General features: G+C 38.5%; 1 protein-coding gene across 1 annotated transcript; it reads left to right on the plus strand.

The window, feature by feature from the left end:
- The first annotated feature begins 18,161 nt into the window (after positions 1-18,161).
- LOC123878945 lies at positions 18,162-22,512 on the plus strand. Its single transcript, XM_045926322.1, has 2 exons — positions 18,162-19,530; positions 22,453-22,512. Exons 1-2 carry the CDS (start codon positions 18,655-18,657, stop codon positions 22,510-22,512), a joined length of 936 nt encoding a protein of 311 aa, XP_045782278.1. The 5' UTR covers positions 18,162-18,654.
- The last annotated feature ends 2,369 nt before the right edge of the window (positions 22,513-24,881 follow it).

Genomic DNA, 24,881 nt, shown 5'->3' on the forward strand with positions numbered 1-24,881 from the left:
TGTAAGTGCTTTTTTTTTTTTCATTTTAAGTTATTATTCTACTCAACACTAGATGGTGTTGAAAGTATTGTTTAAATTTTTGTTCAATCAAGGATTTTCTGAGATTTCTTTCCTAATTCCTTGAAGTTTGGAAAATAGTATCTGTATTTCTAAATCGAACGAGACCATCGATATACCAAAAACTCTGGATTCCAATTCCAAATCCAGAGATTTGTGGTAATCTCAGTAACTGGTCTACTGGTGTTGTGAAAGCGAGAAGGCTCAGATTCGATTCTCAACTAAGTTGGTCACCAATTACTTACCAACCTACTTATACTATTTATAATAATAAAGTATGGACCATATACTGTGGTCAAAGACCTTACACTTACTAACAGTTAGTTAGTAAGTGTAAGGTTTTTGACTGTGGTCTTACGGGAGATTTTGACTAGCCATTAATGATTTCACTGCGACCATTTCAAGTCAAGCCAAGTTAATCCAAACAAAAAATTCAACAAAATGTAAGTAAGTACCTATACCAATAATAATTCTCAGTTCCTACCTAACACCGGATGTAAAACCAATTAGATCTAGAGGAAACAAAATAAAAAAATCAACCTTTGCCTAATCTATCAATGACTTTTAAAAATAAAACAATAGCGGGGCCATAGACAATCGCCAAATTTCCAAACAAACGTATTGGCTATGATATCTATCTCGTAAAAAACAAAGAGCGATCTATATTCATGCTCTAATTTTGTAGGGAATTATTTTTGTGCGTTGATTTTTATACGATTTGAAAGATGAAGAGTTTTATCTTTTTTTTATTCTGAGACAAGTTAGCACTTCACTGCAACGCTCACCTCATGGTAAGTGATAGCAATCTAAGATAGAGGCTGGCTAACTTAGAAGGGGTATGGCAGTTTCATTAAGTACCTACCGGAACGCAAAATCGCTCGGCGGCACGACTTTGCCGATAAGTTGGTAAGTGGTAAATTATGTACCTATATTCTGTGTATAATCTTTACTGACTTTATGTCCGCGACTTCGTCCGCGTGGACTACACTTTCAAACCCCATTATTATCCATTCTTATTGGATACGTCATAACAGCTATCTGCATGTTAGCAAATAGCCCGATCCGTCTACTAGTTTCAACTGTGCCAGATAGCTTTTCCTAGATCCTTTTTTAAATTCAAATTCAAATTCAAATTCAAATTCAAATTCAAATTATTTTTATTCAATTAAACTTTTACAAGTGCTTTTGAATCTTCAAAATAATCTATCACTGGTTCGGAATGCCGTTCCTACCGAGAAGAACCAGCAAGAAACTCGGCGGTTGCTCTTTTCAAATGTACGATTTACAATAATATGCCATACTGTATACAAGCAATTGCAGCGCCGTGTATTGCTGGAGCGAGTCAAATCCAAGCTTTTTTGTCATTTACATAATCTTTTAGATTAAATAAAGCCATAGGCACGTCCGGGTGCTGTGCCTAGTTCACAGTGGAGTGGAAAGTGACAAAACAATATGTAAATATCATTATTTAGCGAAGGCGCACAGTCATCCAACCAATTTGTTCTGGGTTCGACGTTTGCTTATTGGGACAGAGGTGGAATAGAGTTGAGATTTTTTTTTTTTTCAAGAAAGTTGTAACAATAAAGAGAATAACTATATTTATATTTATGAACTCAGAATTTTTTCCTCTTTCGTTGGACATCCCACTCGACATAATAGCAATAAAAAAAATTTGAGACCTTTACTTTTTTGATGTAACATCCGTCAGGCCGATTTTTTTCGTATAAAGCGGGTGCCTATGTCACCCGGGCCATTATAAAGAATCGATTGAACCTCATTCATCAAAATCGGCCCAGTAGTTTAGGCGCTACGGTGGAACACACATAATATATACATATATACATACATAGACTGCAAAATCATAACCCTTCCTTTCGGCTTTGCCATAGTCGGGTAAAAAGAAAGAAAAAGTGGACAGGGAAGCACCTATCTCTATAAGAGATCTCTACCAGTGACCCTTGGCAGTGCGAGAGGTTGTAAAGGGAGTAGATTTTTTTTCATACTAGACATTGTCCGCGACTTCAAAAATCAAAAGTTCCTACGAGATTATGAAAATGCGAAAATCGATCACTTGAATTCTTCTATGCAAGTTTGAATCAAACTTGTATAGAAGAATTCTGTACCATCGTACAAGAAATATCATTTTTTACCCGACTGCGGCAAAGCCAAAAGGAAGGGTTATGATTTTAGCAGTCTATGTATGTATGTGTGTATGTTTGTATCCAGATTCTGTGTGTTCCATCGTAGCGCCTAAATTACTGGGCCGATTTTGATGAATGAGGTGTCAATCGATTTGTCGTAGTCCGGGTGATATAGGCTCTAGGCTACATTTTAAACGAAAAAATTAACCTGACGGATATTACATGAAAAAAACTGGGGGTCTCCAAAAATTTTGACGTGACAACGTCTTATAATTCGTTACAGCCGGCTGCACCCACGAAAAAACATGACTCATGCGGCGTTACCTCGCTCTGAGGCGTTCCATGTAAGGCTTGAAGTGCAAGCGAGAGCGCGGAACGAGCGACAAAGAAGCACAATCGGCCTTTGTTGTCACGTTCAACTATCGTCAGTAAACCGACTTTACAGACAACCAATTTTTTTTTTGCTATTGTATCGAGTGGTGTGTCAAATGAAAGAGGAGAAAATTCTGAGTTCATAAATATAAATGTACTACATCATTAAAATATACCAAGCGACAGCAAAACAATTTTTCTAAATAATATTTCAGCGTTTATTAAGATGATCGCAGTCGGGATTTAGTTCTCAACTTTATCTTGTTATTAATGACCGTGCTTGTTGTCAAAGATAGCGGCAATTTTGTGAAAATTTCAACTGTCTACCTATTAGATATGGTTCATGAGATACAGCCCGCAAACAGAACAAACAATCGGACGGACAGACGGACAACTGGGCCTAAGAAATACTTAGTCCCGTTAGCTGCACCCTTCGAGTATGGAATCTAAGTCCACATGTACGAAGTCGCGAGCATCGTCTAATAAGAGCATCATCAAGGAAAATAAGAGTAGATACACACTAGATTTTTAAAAATCTCGAGAAAAACTCGCAATGTTTGTAAAATCCTAAATGAGTATTTTTTTGCAGGAATTTCAAAGTTGTACAAAATGCAGAACAATTCGACTCTACAGTTTTGCTGCGATCGATCTGCATTTTGAAATTGGAACGGCGCGAGTCATAGACAATAATGATGGTATCTATGGCCGTTTAGCATAGAACACGGTTTGGCAACCTGGCATTCAAGTCTCAAGACAAATTAAAAAGTTAACTTTAGACAATGTTTTACAAGCTTTATTGTGATTGTAATGTAACCTGTACATATTAAATTTATTTAATTTAAACTAGAGAATGCCCGCGACTTCGTCCGCGTGGATTTAGATTTTTAAGGATCCCGTGGAACTGTTTGATTTTCCGGGATAAAAAGTTGCCTATGTCAATTACAGAGACGTAAGCTATTAATTAAAATAAAGCTAATTACATCGGTACCTTTCATACAAATCGGTTGAGCGGATGGGTGTTTAGAAATAAGTAGATAATTATAATAACAGTTTTTGATTTATCGTGCAAATGTTGAATTAAATACCCGAGTACGGAACGGAACGCCCGATTTTTTCAAAACCTAAATCCACGTGGACGAAGTCGCGGGCATTAGCTAGTAATTCAAATAATAGAACCTGGGAATTTACAAGGAATCGTATCCTTTGCAAGACAGTGCTCAAAAATCAATAGTCACCTAATAATCGAATCAAATGACGTAACCCTGTATAGATTAGAGGTCATAAAATCGATCATAGCTTCCGATCGATACGCGGTCCGAATACTGATTTCATTTCAGGGAACTGGGAATGTGTGTTTATAGAGTTCCGTACACGAAAGGTGCCGACTGCCAACTGGGCCCTGTTCGTAAGCCTACGCTGTCCGTCCGTCCGTCTGTCTGTCTGTCATCTACATGCCACCCGATCCATTCAGTAGTTTTAGCTGTGCGTTGATTAACCAGTTAGTCATTCAATCAGTCAGTCTTTTCCTTTTATATAATTTGAAGAAGATTTGCTCCTTATTTCTATGTATAATCCATCATTTAAAAAAAAAAGAATATTAGCCAGTAGCCTACCTTCTGCAGGTATTTCCTAGTGCAGAAGGTAGGAATCTCAATCTTGCTATGTAACCCATGTATGTATAAGTATCAATAAATTATTATTATTAAATTACTAGCTGATGCCTGCAGCTTCGCCCGCGTGGATTGGTCAGATCCCCTGCAGCATCAGGATTGAGGAGTTGGACTCCAAATTTTTTATGAAACAATGTCGCAAAGTTCCTCTATCGATTAAAAAAGAAATGAGGTAAATCGGTTCAGAAATCTCGGAGATTTCGGTGTACATAGGTAGAAAAACACAACTCTCTTTTTAAAAGTCGGTTAAAAAAGTAGCCTATGTTACTCCCTGGTCAATTCTCTACTTGTCTGTGAAAATCCCGTCAAAATCGGTTCAGCCGTTCCCAAGATTAGCCTTTTCAAACAGACAGACAGACAGACAGACAAAAATTTTAAAAACGTGTGATTCAGTTATAGTATCGTTCAAATAACCATATGATCTTAATATGCGGTAGTTATTTCGAAATTACAGACAGACACTCCAATTTTATTTATTAGTATAGATATAGATTATTATTATTTTAATCATGACTAACGTTCCCCTTTGCCCTCCAACTAAGCGTAAAGCTTGTGCCAGGAGTGGGTACGACAATAGTGCAACGGGTGGGGTTTGAACCGCCGACCTTTCGGAATTCAGTCCGCTCCTATAACTCTAACTAATAAAAATAACATTGAAACTCTTGTGGCGTGAACTTCAGTCCCATTTCCCAAACAATGAGCTATAAAGTCATAGCTATCATAATAATATTATCTGAGTCATCAAAAGCAACAGCGCAAATAAGTTATGGGCACTTATGGGCGCAGTAAAGCTCCATCAAACCTATGAGACTGATTTCCGTTAGGTTAGTTCAATTACTTCGTTGAAATTGATTGATTCATAATAAATGCAATTCGCATGCAAGAAACGAATGGTGACACCAATCAGTGCTTGGAGGACTTTTTAGGTGGACGATACGACAACATCACATCTCTATGTTTTACCCGGCTGAGATTGTTGTGGGCTCTTCTCAGACTTGGGCGCATTTGGAACCCTCGTAGCTTAGTTTTAAGTTTACGTAATTAATTATCACCACTATAATCATCTTTCAAATCTAACAAATCGGACAAACAAAAGGTGTATAAATAGAACTTTATTTTGAATAAATGATTTTGATTTTGATTTTTTGATTACTAGCTTATGCCCGCGACTTCGCCTGCGTGGAGTACACAATTTTCAACCCTCTATTTTACTCCCTTAAGGGTTGAATTTTCAAAAACCCTCTCTTAGCGAATGTCGTAGTCATATTAGTTATCGGCATGCCATACAACCCGATCCGTTAAGTAGTTTGGCTGTGCCTTGATAAATCAGTCAGTCAGTTTCTCCATTATTTTACTTTTTAGTCGGTAAGTGTAAAAACGAACATCAAAGAGTTTTTGATTTGTGCATACAATCATCATTGCAAAAATAAAAAAGCGCCTTTGTTGATATGAATGACCTTTATTAATAACAGGTTACTTGCTATTTTCGCTTGTATATTTCTTTTATTTATTGCCGTTTGTGCTTGATTGTAATAAGGTCGTAGCTCATTTACACGACACCGTTTCCACATAACACACGCACGGGTCCGCCTCAAATCTAACTGTGCGTCACGCGCCGCACTAGGTCGCTTGCCTTTGCAACGCGATGGACTTCGAAACTGTGGCAGCGTGCGCGCTATTGCATACTTACCGACAAAATAGGGAGCGATGGGCGTGAACGAGGAACATGCTAGTCGCGGCCACACTACGTCTCTGTCTCCGTTCCTCGCTCCTTCCCATACCACACGGGCAGTGTGTGCACGGGGGTTATAGAATATGACTTGAATATTTGCCATATTGAATGTTTATTCTTTTACCGTGCGGGAGCGGATTCGTGTAAGTGAGCTACTACCTCGTGTAAGTGAGCTACGACCTTTCGGAACGCTAAATGACAGATAATTGTCGGCCATTTTGAATCCATTGGCGCCATAAATGGCGGGCATTCGTTTTGTTTGCGATCTAATTTGTCATAACAATGCTAATTGTTTTGCTAATTGTCATTCTATTGCTGTTGCGGTGATTTGTTCAATAGTTTTATTTTGTTGTGTGATGCCCGCGACTTCGTTCGCGTAGATTTCATTTTTGTGAAAATCCCGCGGGAACTCTCTGATTTTCCAGGATAAAAAGTAGCCTAAGGTCATGTCTTATACCTATAGGTATAATGTATATGACCATGCAAAAATTACGTCGATTCGTTGCTTCGTTGCGATGTGATTGAAGGACAAACCAACAAATCAATAAACCAACAAACAAACTCACTTTTGCATTAAAAAATAAGCCCATAAGATTGCCACCTACCACCAAATAGCACCCTGCCAAATTTCATAATTCTAGGTCAACGGGAAGTACTTATACCTACTCTATAGGTTTTGAATTTTTGATACCCTTGACCGAGCTTGACAGACACAAGATGACAGACAGACAGACAACGCAGTGATCCTTTTTTTATAGGCAAGTATGGGTTCCTTTTTGCTCCCTAAAAATACATAAGCAGATATCTAAATACCTACTTACGTTACGTGAGCGCTGGTGTCCACCATTCACTCTTACCTAATTTTACACTGGCTGAAATCCTGGGGATAGTCATCTCACAGGCCTTTTCAATACTATTTACGTAGATAGAGACTAGGTCCTCCAGTTCTGCCGTAGTTTGTATCCTTTGAATATTTTCAAAGTTATTCAATTAATTAAGGTAATTCATAGAGCTGATATGCCCGTGACTTCATCCGAGTGGATTTAGGTTTTCCATAATCCCGTGCGAACTCTTTGATTTTCCGGGATAAAAAGTAGCCTAAGTGCTAATCCAGGACATGATCTATCTCCATTCCAGATTTCAGCCAAATCCGTCCAGTAGTTTTTGCGTGAAGGAGTAACAAACATCCACACAAACTTTCGCCTTTATCATATTACTAGCTGATACCCGCGACTTCGTTCGCGTGGATGTAGGTTTTTTGAAATCCCGTGGGAACTCTTTGATTTTCCGGGATAAAAAGTAGCCTATGTGCTAATCCAGGATATTATCTATTTCCATTCCAAATTTCAGCCAAATCCGTCCAGTATTTTTTGCGTGAAGGAGTAACAAACATACACACACACACACACACATACAAACTTTCTCCTTTATAATGTTAGTGTGACAGTTTTACGATGATATTAGTGTGACTTTGTACCTACCTATAATATGGATCTAACCCATTGAAATTAAAAGGAACTTATCGGCTCCAAATATGGCTTGGAATTGATTTTTAAATATCCGAAATTAATAGTTAATAGAATAATATCCGTTGGCGATAGACAATGATGATTATCATAATAAAGAGATTTGTTCACGCGCTGGGGAAGGGACCGGACGATGGCGCTCGAATGTAGCGATAGCAAAAAAACTGCGTGAATTTTATGACCCGAAAGAAGTGAAACTTTTTACGTCGCATCACCATGAATACCATAAACTAGCGACCCGCCCCGGCTTCGCACGGGTGGACATTTAATTTTTCTATTTTCCGGGATAAAATATAGCCTATACGGATTCGGAAGAATCCCTCTAAGTAATGGTAAAAGAAATTTTGAAATCGGTCCAGTAGTTTTTGAGCCTATTCAATACAAACATACAAAAATACAAAGGTTTCCTCTTTATAATATTAGTATAGATTCAGCCAATCACAACACTAGCGTAACTTTCATGCTAAGCGGAAGATATTTATGCATTCTAAAATGGTGACTCCCAGCGTTTTCTTTAAAACGTCAGAGCCAGGCAAAAAATTTGAGAATTGAGAAGACTGAAAACGATGATGGAAGGTGGTAGTTTAAAAAGTTTTCAGAAAATGCAAATGCAAAACACGCGCGCCATCAAGACAAATCTAATGAATAATGACGTTTCATTTAACAAAATCAGTTAAGCCGTTGAGGATTTATAAGCGGATATAAGAATGGATAATACATAGAAGTCAAATACATAACCCTCTTAATGAGCTTCACTGAGTCGAGTAAACAATTAAGTATGAACCGATCGGAGCTGTGGACTTAAAAAATACATAACTACCTTTTTTGAAGTCGATTAAAGAACAATTTTTTTTGCTATCGTTACAGAGCGTGCAGGCACGCGGACGCATTACCAAATAATCGAATAGGATACCGAGTTATCGGTATTTGTTGAGCTTATTTATGACCTATTATTGTACTAAAGGTTCACTAGAATAGGTGCAGCCATGAAGTTGAAGATATAAATAAATAAAATAAATAAATCTTTATTATCTTAGCAGAACATTATTTACAGACTTTGGTCTGAGGCCCTGCCTCCTGATGAAGTGAAAACTGTGTTTCAGGAGGCAGTGTCTTCCCATAATATAGTGTACAGCACAATATAATATAACCACTTATAATAATTTAATTTAATTTAAATTTAAAACACGTGAGTACTTAATATTTAAAGATATACTTAATACTAGCTGATGCCCGCAGCTTCGCCCGCGTGGATTGGTCAGATCCCCTGCAGCATCAGGATTGAGAAGTTGGACTCCAAATTTTTTATGAAACAATGTCGCCAAGTTCCTCTATCGATTAAAAAAAAAAATTACGCAAATCGGTTCAGAAATCTCGGTGATTTCGGTGTACATAGGTAGAAAAACACAACTCCCTTTTTGAAAGTCCGTTAAAAAAGTAGCCTATGTTACTCCCTGGTCAATCCTCTACTTGTCTGTGAAAACCCCGTCAAAATCGGTTCAGCCGTTCCGAAGATTAGCCTTTTCAAACAGACAGACAGACAGACAGACAGACAGACAGACAGACAGACAAAAATTTTAAAAACGTGTGATTCAGTGTTGGTATCGTTCAAATAACCATATGAGCTTAATATGAGGTAGTTATTTCGAAATTACAGACAGACACTCCAATTTTATTTATTAGTATAGATTTAAAGATATGATGTTCTAAATTCATGAACCTAGGTAAGTATACCACAGTTCACTCTATCTATTACCTTAGGTTCCTGTCGTATTGTCATAAATAACTACGAGTAGGTCTGTATGTCCAGCCGTGGACGTGGATATCTAATTATTATCTACAGGGTGTTTGGTAATTAGTATATAATTATAAAGACGACACGTACCCATGCTACTTTGATCTGCCCTGCCCTAACTCACTGAGATCATTGGCCTTGGCCTATCTAAAGATGGCCATGGAAACTTGGACATAAAAAAAAAAATTAAAATTTTGTATGGAAATTTTTATCATTTTATTTCGTCATTATACTTCAGCATTGTATTTATCAGATCAAAGTAGCATGGGTACGTGTCGTCATTATATACTAATAACCCATGGAATAGGAGGTGGTCTGTGTAATAACCAAACACCCTGTATTCATACTTATATTCATAATATTATTCATGCGAAAGTGTGTCTGTCTGTCTGTTAGCTTTTCACGACTCAACAGTTTAACTGATTTTGTACAAAGTTAGCTTACAACCTGTGGAAGAACACACGCTACTTTTTATCCTGGGAAATCTAAGAGTTCCCACGGGATTCTTAAACAATATTCCAAGAATAAAATGTAGGCAAACTCCTTCTGGACTTGCAACTCTCTCTATCACACGAGACGGGGAAGGCAGCGAAGCAGCGTGAAACAGAATTTTTGACAAGTGTAAATTAAAAATTTATAACACCCCCGACAAGTGAAGGTTACAGTAACTAGAAAAGAGCTGATAACTTTCAAACGGCTGAAACGATTTTCTTGGATTATAGCTAAGAACACTCTCGATCAAGCCATCTTTCAAACAAAAAAAACTAAATTAAAATTGGTTCATTAGTTTAGGCGCTACGGTGCCACAGACAGATACACAGACACACAGACACACAGATACACACGTCAAACTTATAACACCCCTCTTTTTGGGTCGGGGGTTAAAAATACCTAATCGCGTCGCATTTTTTCGCTAGACTGAAACACAGCACAGCCTTGAAAGTTAAACTGTGATGATAGTCTTGAGTTTCATTGTAATATTTTTAAGTACTACAGCTGTGATAGCTTAGTGGTTAGAACGTCCGTTAATCGGAAGTCGGGGGTTCGATCCCGGGCACGCACCTCTAACTTTTCAGTTATTAGTTTTAAGTAATTAGATATCACTTGCTTTAAGGGTGAAGAAAACATCGTGAGGAAACCTGCATGCCTGAGAGTTCTCCATGTTCTTAAAGGTGTGTGAAGTCTGTCAATCCGCGTTGGACCAGTGTGGCAGACTATGACCTAAATCCTTTTCACTCTGAGAAGAGACCCGTGCTCAGTAATGGGCCGGCAATGGGTTGATCATATAGGTCTTGTATATATTTTTAAGTATAGTTATCGCAAATGTGCGCCTGCGCGTCGATTTCGTACGAACGATGCTCGATGACGACAGACAACAATTAAGCACGCATTCATCATAAATTACGAATGCAGTGCGCATATAAAGCCTCCTTTATGCCGCCGACGGGACGCGCAACGCATGCGACCCATGCCATTGATGCAGCCGCAATTAAAAATAAAAATATCTTTTTTTTTTTTTTTTCTTTAAATCTGGCTTTACTCTGATTAGCCAATGTCAAGTTTGTGATATTTTCAAGTTATTGAATTTATACAAGTATGGACTCCGTCTGCGCCGGCGCCCGCCGACATACGCGCGGCGCCCCTTTAGAGCGCTTCCCAGTCAGTTCCACCACCAAAAAACACCAACTAACACAAAAACCAGCCACGCTTAACAAAAAAAAACACTCCAAACAAGCACAGCACGCGCGCCAGCAAACGCCATCGCAGACGAAGTCAATAAAAATATCAACAACTGTATATGATAGGCTGTATGGGTTTCGATCTTTGCCTCAAAAGAAAAAATTGACACGATGGCGCGCATTTTGATTTTGACGTTTTATAGGTGTTTTATAATGTCCAGGTAGGTAGATGCAGTAGCGCAAAAATTTTATTGTTCATCATAAAAACTTGATAAAAACTGTAAAGTTAATGCATCGGGATTTTAATGGGTTTCGTGTGATTTGATTACTAATTTCATACTTTTGAAAATCTTAGAAATTCATGTAGTTAGGTTAGGGTAGGTAGGTGTTAAATACCAAACAGTTTAGAATAGAATATAATAGATTTTTATTCAAATAGACTTTTACAAGTGCTTTTGAATCGTCAAATAATTTACCACTGGTTCCGAATGCCGTTCCCACCGAGAAGAACCAGCAAGAAACTCAGCGGTTGCTGTTCATTAATGAGTGTTGATTACGTTAATTAAATTGGTACCTAAGCTCCTAAGCTTATCAGATAGGTGTTTGCTGTTGCGCATTTTTAATTATGTAGGTATGTAGGTTTTAAATACTTAACTATGTAGATACCTAGGTGTCTAATTGTAGACACCCGCAAATATTTTTAATTGAGGTACCTACTACCAACTACTTAAATAACCCTAAAATATTCTGCCACTTAACCCTTTTTGATCGGAATTATATGATTTTATTTACCTATATGGTAGGTTAGATATTACCTATAAGTATTATGATAATAACCTTAAAAATATGACAACCCTTTTTGACTTGAATCATGTAATTTTTATATAACATGTCGATAGCTTTAATAGTTATTGAAATAATCGACTGTGACAGACGGACAGACGGACGAAGAAAGTAGCACCATAAGGGTTCCATATTTACCAATTTAGTACGGAACTCTAAAACAACACTTAGAACCAGGGCTGGTCAAATTCCTATTCCTTTTAAAAGACATCAGTAATTAAATTTAAACAAGTAGCTAAAGTAAATTAAAATGGCCAATACGTCAGTCGTGATATGTTATGGTAATGCTATAATTGGAATCGGTCCGTCCGTCCGTCTGTCGGCACTGCAGTCTGCACATCAAAGCTCAATACGTGCTGATGTTAACGACAACTATTTATTTGTTCGGGGAAATTATCATTTCTATTCTACATGTCGACTTTGGGGGTCGGAGTTACTCGCGTCCGTAGGCAGTACCAAATCAGGTTTGAATCCTCATTACCCTACACGTGACCCCTGGGTGGTGCTAAACGAGTAACTTAACTTAGGTGGTAGGCTTCGGCCGTGGCTAGAGTAACCACCCATCGAGCTAAGCCGTGCCGCCAAGCGACTTGTCTTCTGGTGTGATTCGTCACGTCATAGGGCGCGTCGTGTTCCGGTGCGATGCTCGTAGTAGCCAGTCCAAGGGGGGTGGGTATGTATAGTTGCGCTGCGTTTGATGACAGGGCCCGATTTACGAAGTGGCTACACCGGACGTCTCGACCTGGAGGGTAGCGGGATCCGAAGCACGGTTAACCGCTGGCCGACCGCAGGCAGTAGGGGGCCCAACTAGTAGGTTCGCCACCTATGAAAGGCTGCCCCGCCACCTCGCGAAAAATCCTGGGATAGCCTCCATCGTGCCGGTTGGCGACCGGAGAGAGGACCCGATGGCAATTCCCAGGGGGGTTCGGGCGTCCCCGCAGTCTCCAGTCGAGCCTTCCAGCTGTGTAGTTTCTTCTAAGATCGCGAAGTCTAAGAACGTAGCGCCTCGTACAACTGCCATCCCCCTCCTATTCACCTCTTTTTTAAACAATGAAACACAATAAGAAGAACAGAAAGTTTAAACAGCGGCAGCACTTCCTCTCGCTCAAAGTGCACCTCACAAACATCCGAGGACTGCACTCTAATCTCCTTGCAGTCCACCACCATCTGGAGACTGAGAAGCCGCACTTATTGTTCCTCACGGAGACGCAAATTGGTAACCCAGCAGACACATCATACTTGCGATACCCCGGGTATTCTCTTGAGTGCAATTTTAGACCGCACGCTGGGGTTTGCTTGTATGTTCGTAATGACGTATGCTGTTGGCGTCTTCGGAATTTAGAGGTGCCCAACCTTTCTGTCTTGTGGTGTCTACTAGACTCAGGCTACGAGCAAACGCTTTATGCTTGTGTCTATCGCTCCCATACCGGTGATAGGGAAACAACTCAACTTTTCCAATACCTCAGTGAAACGGCTGACGTTGTCCAACAACGATATCCTTTAGCTCACCTCGTTTTTCTAGGGGACTTCAATGCCCACCATCAAAACTGGCTATTCCCATTCCAGAAAACCGACCACGCTGGAAGAGAGGCATATAAATTTGCCCTTTCTTATAATCTCACCCAGATGGTCCATGAAGCGACAAGGATCCCTGATGTTGATGGACACACTCCGAACTGTCTTGACCTTTTGCTGACTTCTGATCCAGACCGATACTCAGTTTCTATCTCGGCACCTCTGGGCTCATCCGACCATTGCCTGGTGAGGTCTGTTTCTAAATACTGTCCTCCCGTCTCTAACCCTGGATGCAGGAGAAGAGTGTGGAAGTACAAGTCAGCCAATTGGGATGAGATGCGTCATTTTTTCGCATCTTACCCTTGGCAGCGAACTTGTTTCTCCTCCGACGATCCGTCGAGCTGCGAGTCCTCCATCTCCGAGGTGATACGTCAGGCAATGGAGTACTTCATCCCATTTTCTGACGTATCCCTTAATGGCAAAACCCCGCGGTGGTACAATGCTGAATGCGCCCGCTCTGAAGCCCGCAAACAATCAGCATTTGTAGCTTGGGTTAACGCCCGAAATCGTAAAGCTCCGGACATGCAAATAAAGAAGAAGGAATTCAATGTTGCTGCCAAGTCACATAAGAGAGTTTTGAAAAAGGCTCGATTCAACCGCACTAAGCGCATTGGGAGCAAAGTGGCTTCATACCCAAGCGGTAGTAAAGCTTTTTGGTCCCTTGCTAAATCGGTTGAATCGAACTTCTGTCGCCCTTCACTGCCGCCGTTGCTCAAACCTGATGGATCGCTTGCTTTCGCAGCGCCTGAGAAGGCAAATCTGCTTGCTTCTCAGTTCGCTAAAAGTTCGCATCTAGATGCGGGAGATGCCTGTCCACCTAACATCCCAATCTGCGACTCCACAATGCCGGAGGTGCGCATCCATCAAAAAGATGTTCTAAAAACTCTCCGCTCTCTAGATGTGAACAAAGCCAGCGGTCCTGATGGGATTCCAGCAATTGTCCTGCGGAACTGTGCCCCTGAATTGTCTCCTGTACTGACACGCCTGTATCGTCTCTCACTATGCAAAGCTCGAGTTCCCAAATCCTGGAAGATCTCTAACGTACAACCTGTGCCAAAAAAAGGCAGTCGTGCTGATCCGGCGAATTACAGACCTATTGCCATCACCTCCATACTCTGTAAGAGCATGGAGCGCATAATAAACACGAAGCTCCTGGCATACCTGGAGATCAACGACCTTCTCTCAGACCGTCAATATGGGTTTCGCCAGAAGCGGTCAGCCGGAGATCTACTAGCGTATGCCACCCATGTCTGGGGTGAGGCCATAGAGAAGCATGGAGAGGCACTAGCTGTCTCTCTTGACATTTCTAAGGCTTTCGACCGGGTCTGGCATGACAGTCTTCTTAACAAACTTCCGGCATACGGTCTTCCATCGAGCTTGTGCGACTGGATATCTGACTTCCTGAGCGAAAGATCCTTCCGAGTAGTTATCGACGGCTGCTCGTCTGATCTCATGGTCACTAATGCCGGTGTTCCTCAGGGGTCTGTTCTCTCCGCTACTCTCTTTCTGCTGCACATAAACGATCTGCTACGACCCGGAATCGTTGGGTACGCAGACGACAGCACAGTAATGGAGAGATACATATCCAGTCCACGCGCTAGTAGTTCTGAGATCAATGAACTCAGGGAGGCAATGGTACAGCGGTTAAACTCTACCCTGAAATACGTTTCAGACTGGGGTGATGCCAATTTGGTAGAGTTTAACGCTACCAAAACGCAGGCGTGTCTACTTACAGCAAAACGGAGTCCTTTTACCTTGACTCCCACTTTCCGGAATATATCTATTAACATCACTGATCACATAGATCTCCTAGGTCTCGACGTCTCGGCTAACATCAACTTCGGAAGATCCATCGAAGCCAAAGCCAAAACCGCCGCAAAAAAACTAGGCATTCTTAACAAGGTCAAGCAGTACTTTACGCCGCGCCAACTGATTACTTTGTATCAAGCACAAGTCAGGTCGTGCATGGAGTACTGCAGTCACCTCTATGATGGCTCCGCAAAGTACCAACTAGCGGCTCTGGATGCCGTCGACCGTCGAGCTAGGAGACTTATAGGCGAAGACTCTCCTTTGTTGGCGAAACTTCAAAGTCTCGATCACCGCCGTAAGGTCGCCGGCTTATCGGTATTTTATAGGATATATTTCGGAGAGTGTGCACAGGAACTTTTCGATCTTGTCCCCCCTTCACCATTTTACCACCGAACCGCAAGACGTCGGGCGAGTTTCCATCCTTATGTCGTCGACATTCCATCTACACGCACAAAACGTTTTGCGTCTTCATTCCTCATACGCATGGCTAAGGTTTGGAATACTCTTCCGCGATCTGTGTTTCCTACCAATTACAATCCGGGTATCTTTAAAACAAGAGTGAATAGGCACCTTCTAGGTAAACGCGTCCCATCTTAGATCACATCATCACTTTCCATCAGGTGTGATTGTGGTCAAGCGCTTACCTATAGTGAAAAAAAAAAAAAAAAAAAAAAAAAAAAAAAAAAAAAAAAAAAAAACTTCTGTGCCCATGAATGTACTTAGGTATATTACGCGACAGGCTGAGATGGCAATCGGAGTGGGGACGCCATCGCATACCTGCAAAGCCCTCATGCTAACCCGGTGCGGGATATCGCGTGTGGCTTATTAGTGGCACGAAACTAGTTTCATGATATTTTGGTGATTTAGGTTTTTAAAGATCCCGTGGGAACTGTTTGATTTTCCGAGATAAAAATGTGCCTATGTCAATTACAGGGACGTAGGCTACCTCGGTACCAAAGATACAAATCGGTTAAGCGGATGGGTCCTTAGGAATCCCGTGGGAACTCTTTGATTTTCCGGGATAAAAAGTAGCCTATGTCCATCCCCGGTATATAAGCTGACCTTGTACCAAATTTCGTCAGAATCGGTTATGCTGTTGGGCCGTGAAAAGGTAGCAGACAGACAGACAGACGGACACACTTTCGTATTTAGGATATTAGTATGGAGGATTGCACGTCGTGTAAACGTCTAACTTCGTAATAATTATATGCATTAATTTCGTAATGCATGCATTAATTTCGTACTTTGCAATTAGGCATTGTGAGGTCTACATCTCCTGAGGATGCTCCGGTGTCGGGGCGAAACGCGCGTCGAGTGGTTTTGGGATTTGTGTGGTGCTGCGTGGTGGTGGTACGTATTGCTTGCTTGGTGGCTGGCTTTTCCTGCATGTTTGTCAGTGGGAGGGCGGGTGGTGCATGTCGCATGCTGCATGTTGCACCGTACAGATTTGTTTGGTTTAGCGGATCTTAGTAAATATAAGCTTTTGGTTCCTTTGTATATCATGGACTTCCGCAAAATAACGCCTGCTTCTATACCACATTCCACATTGCCTGATCATATTATAATGTATTATATTTGTATAATGTATTTGTATTGCCTACGTATTTTAATTCAGTTAAAAATTTTATATGCAATATGCACCGCGATGATGCATAAGCAATACAGAAAAAAATACTAATTTAAATAAAACTGACATGAGCTAATAAAGCAATCAATTTCTAATTCCATATTCCATAGACGAACTTCTTTGTGGACGCCGCTGGTCTATGCCCATCATTGTCTATGGGCCTATTTCTTTTTAATTTCTTTACGAATCGCCGCCGGTCATGCGTTCGGGGAACGATCGACTCATGTCGTGAATTTATTTTAGATGTGAATTGATTGAATGCGATCCGTTTATTGGTATTGGTATAGAGCGTTGATCAATAATGTACCTACCAGATATATATTCCCCATATTAACGACGACGGACCTCTACTTATACTTATGTTACCGGCAATCTGCATACTATAGTCAAAGTCAAAGTCATTTATTCAAATTGGGTACTATTGTACACTTTCTGATTGTCAAGCAATGATGTAATGGTGATACCTAATTAATTACGTTAAAGAAAACCTAAGCAATTATAGAGTATCTACCAAAAACTGTCAGGTAATGTTCAAAATAAGTATATATTATACATTATACATAGGTATTATAAAATATAATCATCGTAACCATGATCATCATCTTCATGAAAAATAAAAAGGCACATAAACTGAAAATCATGATAACCCTGATGATCATGTTTTTTTTTTTGATTTGTTTTTGATTGATTTTCCTCTTTAATTTGATAGCCCACTCGATACAAGAGCATAAAAAAGTTTTGGAGACCCCCACTTTTTGGATCATCGGTCAGGTAAATTTTTTTCATATAAAATGTAACCGGGCCCTTACAACGAACCAATTGACACTTCATTACCAAAATCGGCCCAATAGTTTAGGCGATACGGTGGAACATACAGGATCTGGAAACAAACATACATACATAGACTGCAAAGATCATAACCCTTCCTTTTGGCTTTCCCGTAGTCGGGTAAAAACCGAAACTCATAGATAAACTCGCATCAAAATCGTGGCAACGCTCGGCGCTAATTCTATTTCCATGTCATATTTGTAATGCTAATGTTGATGCTACACGCCACTTGACTCTAGTGATGTGCCTATACCGGCCATCGATAAAGGTAAACTATCGATAGTGATATTAAAAAAAAATATAGGTATAGGTATTATTATAGTCGAAAGAACGGAGAGTACTGTAGACTATTTTTTATCCCGGAAAATCAAAGAATTCCTGCGGGATTTTTTAAGACCTAAATCCACGCGAACGAAGTCGTGGGCATCAGCTAGTATTTATAACTATATACTGTAAATTATTAAAACTATGTTCCTGAGAAAAGCATATTATACAATCGAATCCCTACACGATAGGTATTCGTACATACTCGAGAATCTCGAGACACGTCCCTCCACACACTTAGGCAAAACTTGTTCTCGCTTTGCTTGACTTACAGTGGAAGTGAAGTTGAAGAATGATCTGTACAGTCTGTACCTACTGCCTCAGACAAAACTAACATTCCACTGTACACATAATGATTACAGTACGACATAGTCCACCTGAGTTAGGTATAAATAGTTATTAGGCATAGTGTAAGTCTGACTAAATTTTCCTATGGCCTCTTTATTTGTGTTTGCATCAAGTACCTACTTATTACTTGTTTAGTTTATTTTATGATATAGGTAATAAACCTAGTCAACATACCAGGAAACTAATTTTAACTTTTCTTCCTAGTCTATTAACTTATCTCACTTTTGTTATCTCGCTGTCTCTCATCCTCTCTCTGCTAGACTCCTAACACTTTCCATTTCCTTCACTTACATATATCTATTGGTGTGTTTCAGGTATATAGTACAAGATGGCTCCTATGTTCACCAGAAAAGCTGCCGCTCTTGAAGAACAACAGAAACTGAAAAATGCTTTACACGAAATAAAATCACTGAAACAATTAAATACCCAATTACTGAAGGAACAAGATGAAAGTGAAGCTGAGATGAGAATCATTATTGCTAGGAACTCACAGTTAAAGTCTGAACTTGCAAACCTGCACAACGCTCATACTTTGTTATCAGAGGAGCGCGACCAACTTCAGTTGGCAGTAGGGTCGTTCAATCAGTGCATACAAACTTATGAAGAGGCTCTGGGAAAGATATCTATGTTAGAGGATGAATTAAGCAAATCTCAACAGTTAATTTGTGACCTTCAGTCACAAATAGCAAGTTATGAAACACAAAAAACAAATAACTTGTATGATGAGCTGCTTGCTTCATCCTCAACAGCACCAGTGTTGACAATTGACCTGACCTGTGACAGCCCTTGTGCTGCTAATAATAAGCCACATTCAGAAACTATCCATTTAAATAGTCACAAAAAAATTAAAACATACATTAAAATTGGTAAATTAATTAAAAAAACGAAAAAATTAATAAAATTTCAGAAATTATGTAATAAAAACATTAGGCTTAGGAAAGAACGTTCAGATTTATTAAATAAGCTCAATACATATTGTTCCTCACTGCAAGAGATGAGAGTTCAATATGAAACTGACGTTCGGAGTCTTAATGAGGAGATTCTAAAACTGGAAAACTCCTTGAAAACAGTTACTTCCCAGTACGAGCTGTCACAGAAACAGGTCGGTGAGCATATACTGGCCGCTGATGAGCTGTTAGCCTTAAGTAATTATAATATAGATCGTCTTGACTCTCTGATTAATAGATGTGAGTGCTCAAATAAGGTTCCGGACGAAATGCCAGTGGACAGTCAGTGTATAGGACAACAAAAAGGCTGTGAAAACAATGGTTCCTCGTTACATTGCCCTCAGCGGAAAACATTTGTTGTTTCAGATGGATTGGGAAAAGACTTTGGTCATTTAATAAGTAATAAATTACATCAAACAGTGATCAACATATGTAACCCAGGGGCACCATATGAATATATAATTGAAAATTTAAAAGGCTGCTGTTTAGATAAATATAGTACAGTTGTCTTGTTGATAGGTGACAGCATGCAAATAACAAAAAAACAAATTTTGAGAAGTTTTGCATACCTATTGGACCTACAAGAAAATACGGGTTGTAAATTCATATTGTGCACTTTTCCTTACTCTTGCACTTTAACCCCAGCACAAAATAGGTATGTCTATAAACTCAACATGCTTATTAATAATTTAAGTTTTGGCCATAGGGATTATATTCACATAATAGACACGAATAATTTTATAAAAAAATTTTCACTGACAAAGGATACAATGTACTTGCCCCTTAGTTATAAGAAACAAATAGCTACCTTGGTAGCTTGTAATATACAAGACACAGCTATTTTTAGCTTGAGTTCTTTTGAAAACGGTACATGTTGTACTAATAATATAGACCTAATTAGTAATACTACTAATTCCAGTTTTTTTACGTTGGATACAAACTATTATAATAGTTTGGATACAAATAGTTGCATGGACACTACTGTAAACAGTAATAAGATTTTAAACTAAGTAGTGCGACAACAGATAAGCTATGTAAAATCAATCTTGTACACCAAAATATTCAGGGCTTATCTGGCAAGGAACATGAGATAGAACTATTTATTAAAAAATTTGATATTGACATCTTATGCCTCACTGAGCATTGGCTCAATAGTTATCAATTAATAGTAAATTTAAAACATTATCAATTGTCAAGTGCGTTCTCTAGAAAGAAAGCTATACGCGGAGGGTCTTTAATATTAACCCGCAACAATATCAATTATAAAGAACGGAAAGACATTGTTAATCTTTCATTGGAACGCACTATTGAGCTGTCCTGTGTTGAGCTGGAGCGCTATATTGTCGTGTGCGTGTACCGACCCCCCTCAGGTGACTTTGTTCTGTTTGAGGACGTTATGGAAGAGGCCTTGAGGCGGATATGTAGGTCATCAAAAAAGATATTAGTTTGTGGAGACTTCAATATTGATATTTTGCTTCACACTTCTTTTACTGACAGATTACTCAATTTATTTAAAAGCTTTAATTTACAGAAAATTTTCAATGAACCAACACGGATAACTGCAAATTCAGCCACTTGTATAGATAACATTTTCTGTGACTGTAAGATTGTCGCAAAATCGATCATGACGAATCTAAGATCCGATCACTGTGGACAAATGATATCTGTTCCCAGTGATAATCAAGACATAACAAAGTTAATAAAGTATAGGCCAGTAACCACTAAAAAGGTAAAGCAGTTCAAACTAAAGGTTTTAACTGCTTTACCTAAACTTGACTTTACTCAGGGTGGTCCGGATGAACACTATAATGCTTTTTTTGATCTCATAAACTCTCAATTTAATTCTACCTTTAAAATTGTAGAAAAAAAACTGTTTAAAAATCTTAAATTTAGTGACTGGGCTACTGTTGGCATCTATAAAAGTAGAAATAAGTTGTTCGACTTGTATGCAGAAAAACAATATAACTACACTCCCACATTTGTTGAATATGTAAAAAATTATTCAAAATTATTCAAAAAGGTTTGCATACAAGCAAAGTCACTCTGCATAAAGCAAAAAATTATTAATTCTGATAATAAAATTAAAGCAGCTTGGGATATCATCACGGATGAAACTGGGAAACAAAAAGTGCATAACAATAAATTGGAGCTAAAAATTAATAACCGTATTATTGACTCCAATATTGAAATTGCAAATACATTTGAGAATTTTTTCCAGAACATTCCAGTCATCACTACTAGTTCCCTTAGCTCTTCACCAACAGAAGCCTATGATCTTCTCAGGGCCAATGTCACTCCCAAGTAGCACACGAGGCTGCTTATCAGCCGAATAACGGATTCCCATCACGCTTAAAGCTGAATAAAAAAGCTGCATAAGGGCTGTATAGGGCCCTATACAGCTCTTATAACTCTTAAATGGGCACAAATTATTCAGCCTTAAGTTCAAATAGCTGCTTAAGAGCTGTGTAGCAGCAAATTAACAGTGTTACAAACGGTAACGATAGTACTATACGCTGAATATCGACTGACTAAAAGATCACAAGTTACTCTTTATTCAGAAAATACGTAATATATGTACGCTCTACTACATGTTTTAATCCGGTAAAAGCTGCTTGCGGCCTGTTGAAGTAACAAACTTAATACTTATAGCAAATTAATAATATGGCTGCCAATTGAACACAATTGTTTCGTGGAGTGAATTATATACGTGGATGATATTCAATATTCCTAAGTACATTTTTTACATATTAATGTAAGAAAACTGATTGGGAATGTAATTTTACTGACATTATACATAGTTATTGTCTAAGAAAATTTTAGTGCGCCACGAAAATATTCGGTTTTTAATTAATTTTGTGATATAAATATGCCGTGATGAAAACTTGGATAAACAATTTTTAGAGCCTTGAAAAGAATTTTATGATAAAAAGTTATTATTGTGATATCAGGAAGCAAAAACTAATGCAAAAAATTCCTAATTCATACACAAAACATCATAAGAGTTGAAAAATTAATCAGTATATTTATATAGGTTATACAATAAAATGGTGGATTTATGTTAAACAGCGACGTGAATAGTTAAAACTCTTATATTCTGCAAAAGGCTGTCTAATACTGTCACTAGTGTACTGTAATTCAGCAAAAAACTGAATAAATTTACACATGTGAACTGTATGCAGCTACAAGCTGTTTTCTTTACTTTTATTGGTTCACAAGCTCTACCGTTAGCCATAATGTGAACAATTAAACAGTTGATAAACAGACTCTTTAGGGATCCGTATTATTATATCTAAAACCACCGCATGGATAACTTGTAGCACAGAATATATAATAGTACTATGTACTTGTAGTTCAAAGTTGTCAAAGCGATATTATTTAACTACCTATCAAATTGGGTAGAAAGATATTAATAATATATACTTAGATATTTTTTATTGTAAAATATTTCACCCTCAACTTATTATAATTTCCTTGTTTTTACATACTCTAAGAAGAAAACTTTTAGAAAACTTGGTTGTCACCTAGCCTATTGTGCCTAAATACAGCCATCTTTTTCTATCGTTTGCGCGCTAGATACGCTTGTTTTATTAGTGTTCACTGCTAGCGATGCCCGATGTGTCACTTTGTATCGATATATCGTATCGTAATGTATCGCAACTGTACGATACACGATATATATCATATGCCTTTGTATCGATATGGTACATATCGTATCGAAAATATCGTATTGGATTTCTGAAGTAAAACTCTTAACTCAAAAGTAGGTTTATAATTATAGTTACCAACAAGTGTAAATTAAAAATTTATAACACCCCCGACAAAGTATTTGAGTTTTCCAAAACATCATTTTCAAATAAATAATTATTATAGGCAACGTCCATCTTGACAGCTTGACATTTGTCAATTGACATAATATTATGAACCTAACGGTTATCTAACCTTCTTTTCTACAAGAAAACTAGAAAAGAGCTGATAACTCTTAAACGGCTGAACCAATTTTTTTGGATTATAGCTAAGAACACTCTCGATCAAGCCACCTTTCAAACAAAAAAAAAAGTAAATTAAAATCGGTTCATTCGTTTAGGCGCTACGATGCCACAGACAGATACACAGATACACAGATACACACGTCAAACTTATAACTCCCCTTTTTTTGGGTCGGGGGTTAAAAAGAAAAACAAGACACAGTCGGCAGATATTTGATTTCACTGGTGGAATGGCTTGCGGAATGTATCAAGTTCAAAGATGAAATAAATAAATATCGTCTGTAAAGTCAATTTACAGACGATAATTTTACGTGATAACCTACAAGGACGCATCGGCCGATGGAGAAGAAAGATAGATGTGTATTCCGTGCATTAATATTTAATGAAATTTCATCTGGAGCTTCATCCCAACTATTCAATATTTTGATCAAAGAATTGGCTATTCCGTTATGCCAGTATTTGCCACCTTCGATTTCTTTTATATTGACATTTCGAGGAGTTACTAAAATTGTCCTTGGATCAGTTGGTAATATTTGCGGGATCAAGCCGTTGATAATTGCTGCCAGATCTTTTAAAGCAACATGGTTAATACCCTTTTCTATAGCCCACGTTCTAATTTTTTCCCTAAACATTGAGTGCTTTGCATCATCGCTGTAGTTGTCGTCGTCATCATCTTCAGAACTAGATATTTTTTCTGAGTTGTAATTGCCGAAGTTTAGAATAGAACAATTTTTATTATTTTTATACCGAGGCAATTGGAAGAAGGACTTGGACACACATAATTTGTTGAATGTGCAATATCTTCTGAGCTATTGCGATTAATATTTTGTACGGAACCATCCTGTTTTAAACTTTGACTGATTCCACGCACATATTCAGATAAAGTCTGATTAAAGATACTTATGTGAACAACTATAAAGTAGAAGCCGTTAATTCCATACACTAGTGAGTCTCTAAGCAGCTGCGAGGCATCTAGTGAATGTCTAAAAAGTCGCTATGCAGACACTATCAATTGCAGTATAAAGGCTGATTAGCGGTAGACACATTCAGCAATAAGCAATAATGTAGGCCACAAATTATCCATTATACAGCTATTAACTTTATAATAGTTCACTCGTGCCCCTTTAATAAGTCTGTGTAATAGGAGTTCACCAAATACCTTCTTACACAGCATTTGGCGTAATTTTATCCACTAAACAGCCCTTACTACGGTTAAGGCATTAGAAAATGTTAAAAGCTGAATAGGGTCATTGAAAATATACCTTAATAGCACTCTTAGCTTATTAATGGTAGTTTTGTTGGTCTTAATCAGTCTTAATGCAGCTCTTAATCAGCCTAAGCTGTTTAAATATCACTGACAGCTATTTTACAGCTGTAGGATCACTAGTGTACTTTTAAAAGAGTCTTAATACGCATAGAGTTTCAAGTAGGTCTAAAAGTGAGTATTTATACAGCTCTCTGTGCTACTTGGGCTGAATGCGGTGTGTTGTTTAGGTTTGAATACGTTACTCCATATGACATTGTTAAAGTGTTCAAATCTTTACAAAGCAAAAAAACCGGAGATCTGTGGGGAATATCAGTAAAAATAATTAACAATATTATTGATATTATTGCGCCATATC

Source organism: Maniola jurtina, chromosome 27 (genome assembly GCF_905333055.1).
Source record: "Maniola jurtina chromosome 27, ilManJurt1.1, whole genome shotgun sequence".
NCBI classification, from domain to species: Eukaryota; Metazoa; Arthropoda; class Insecta; order Lepidoptera; family Nymphalidae; genus Maniola; species Maniola jurtina.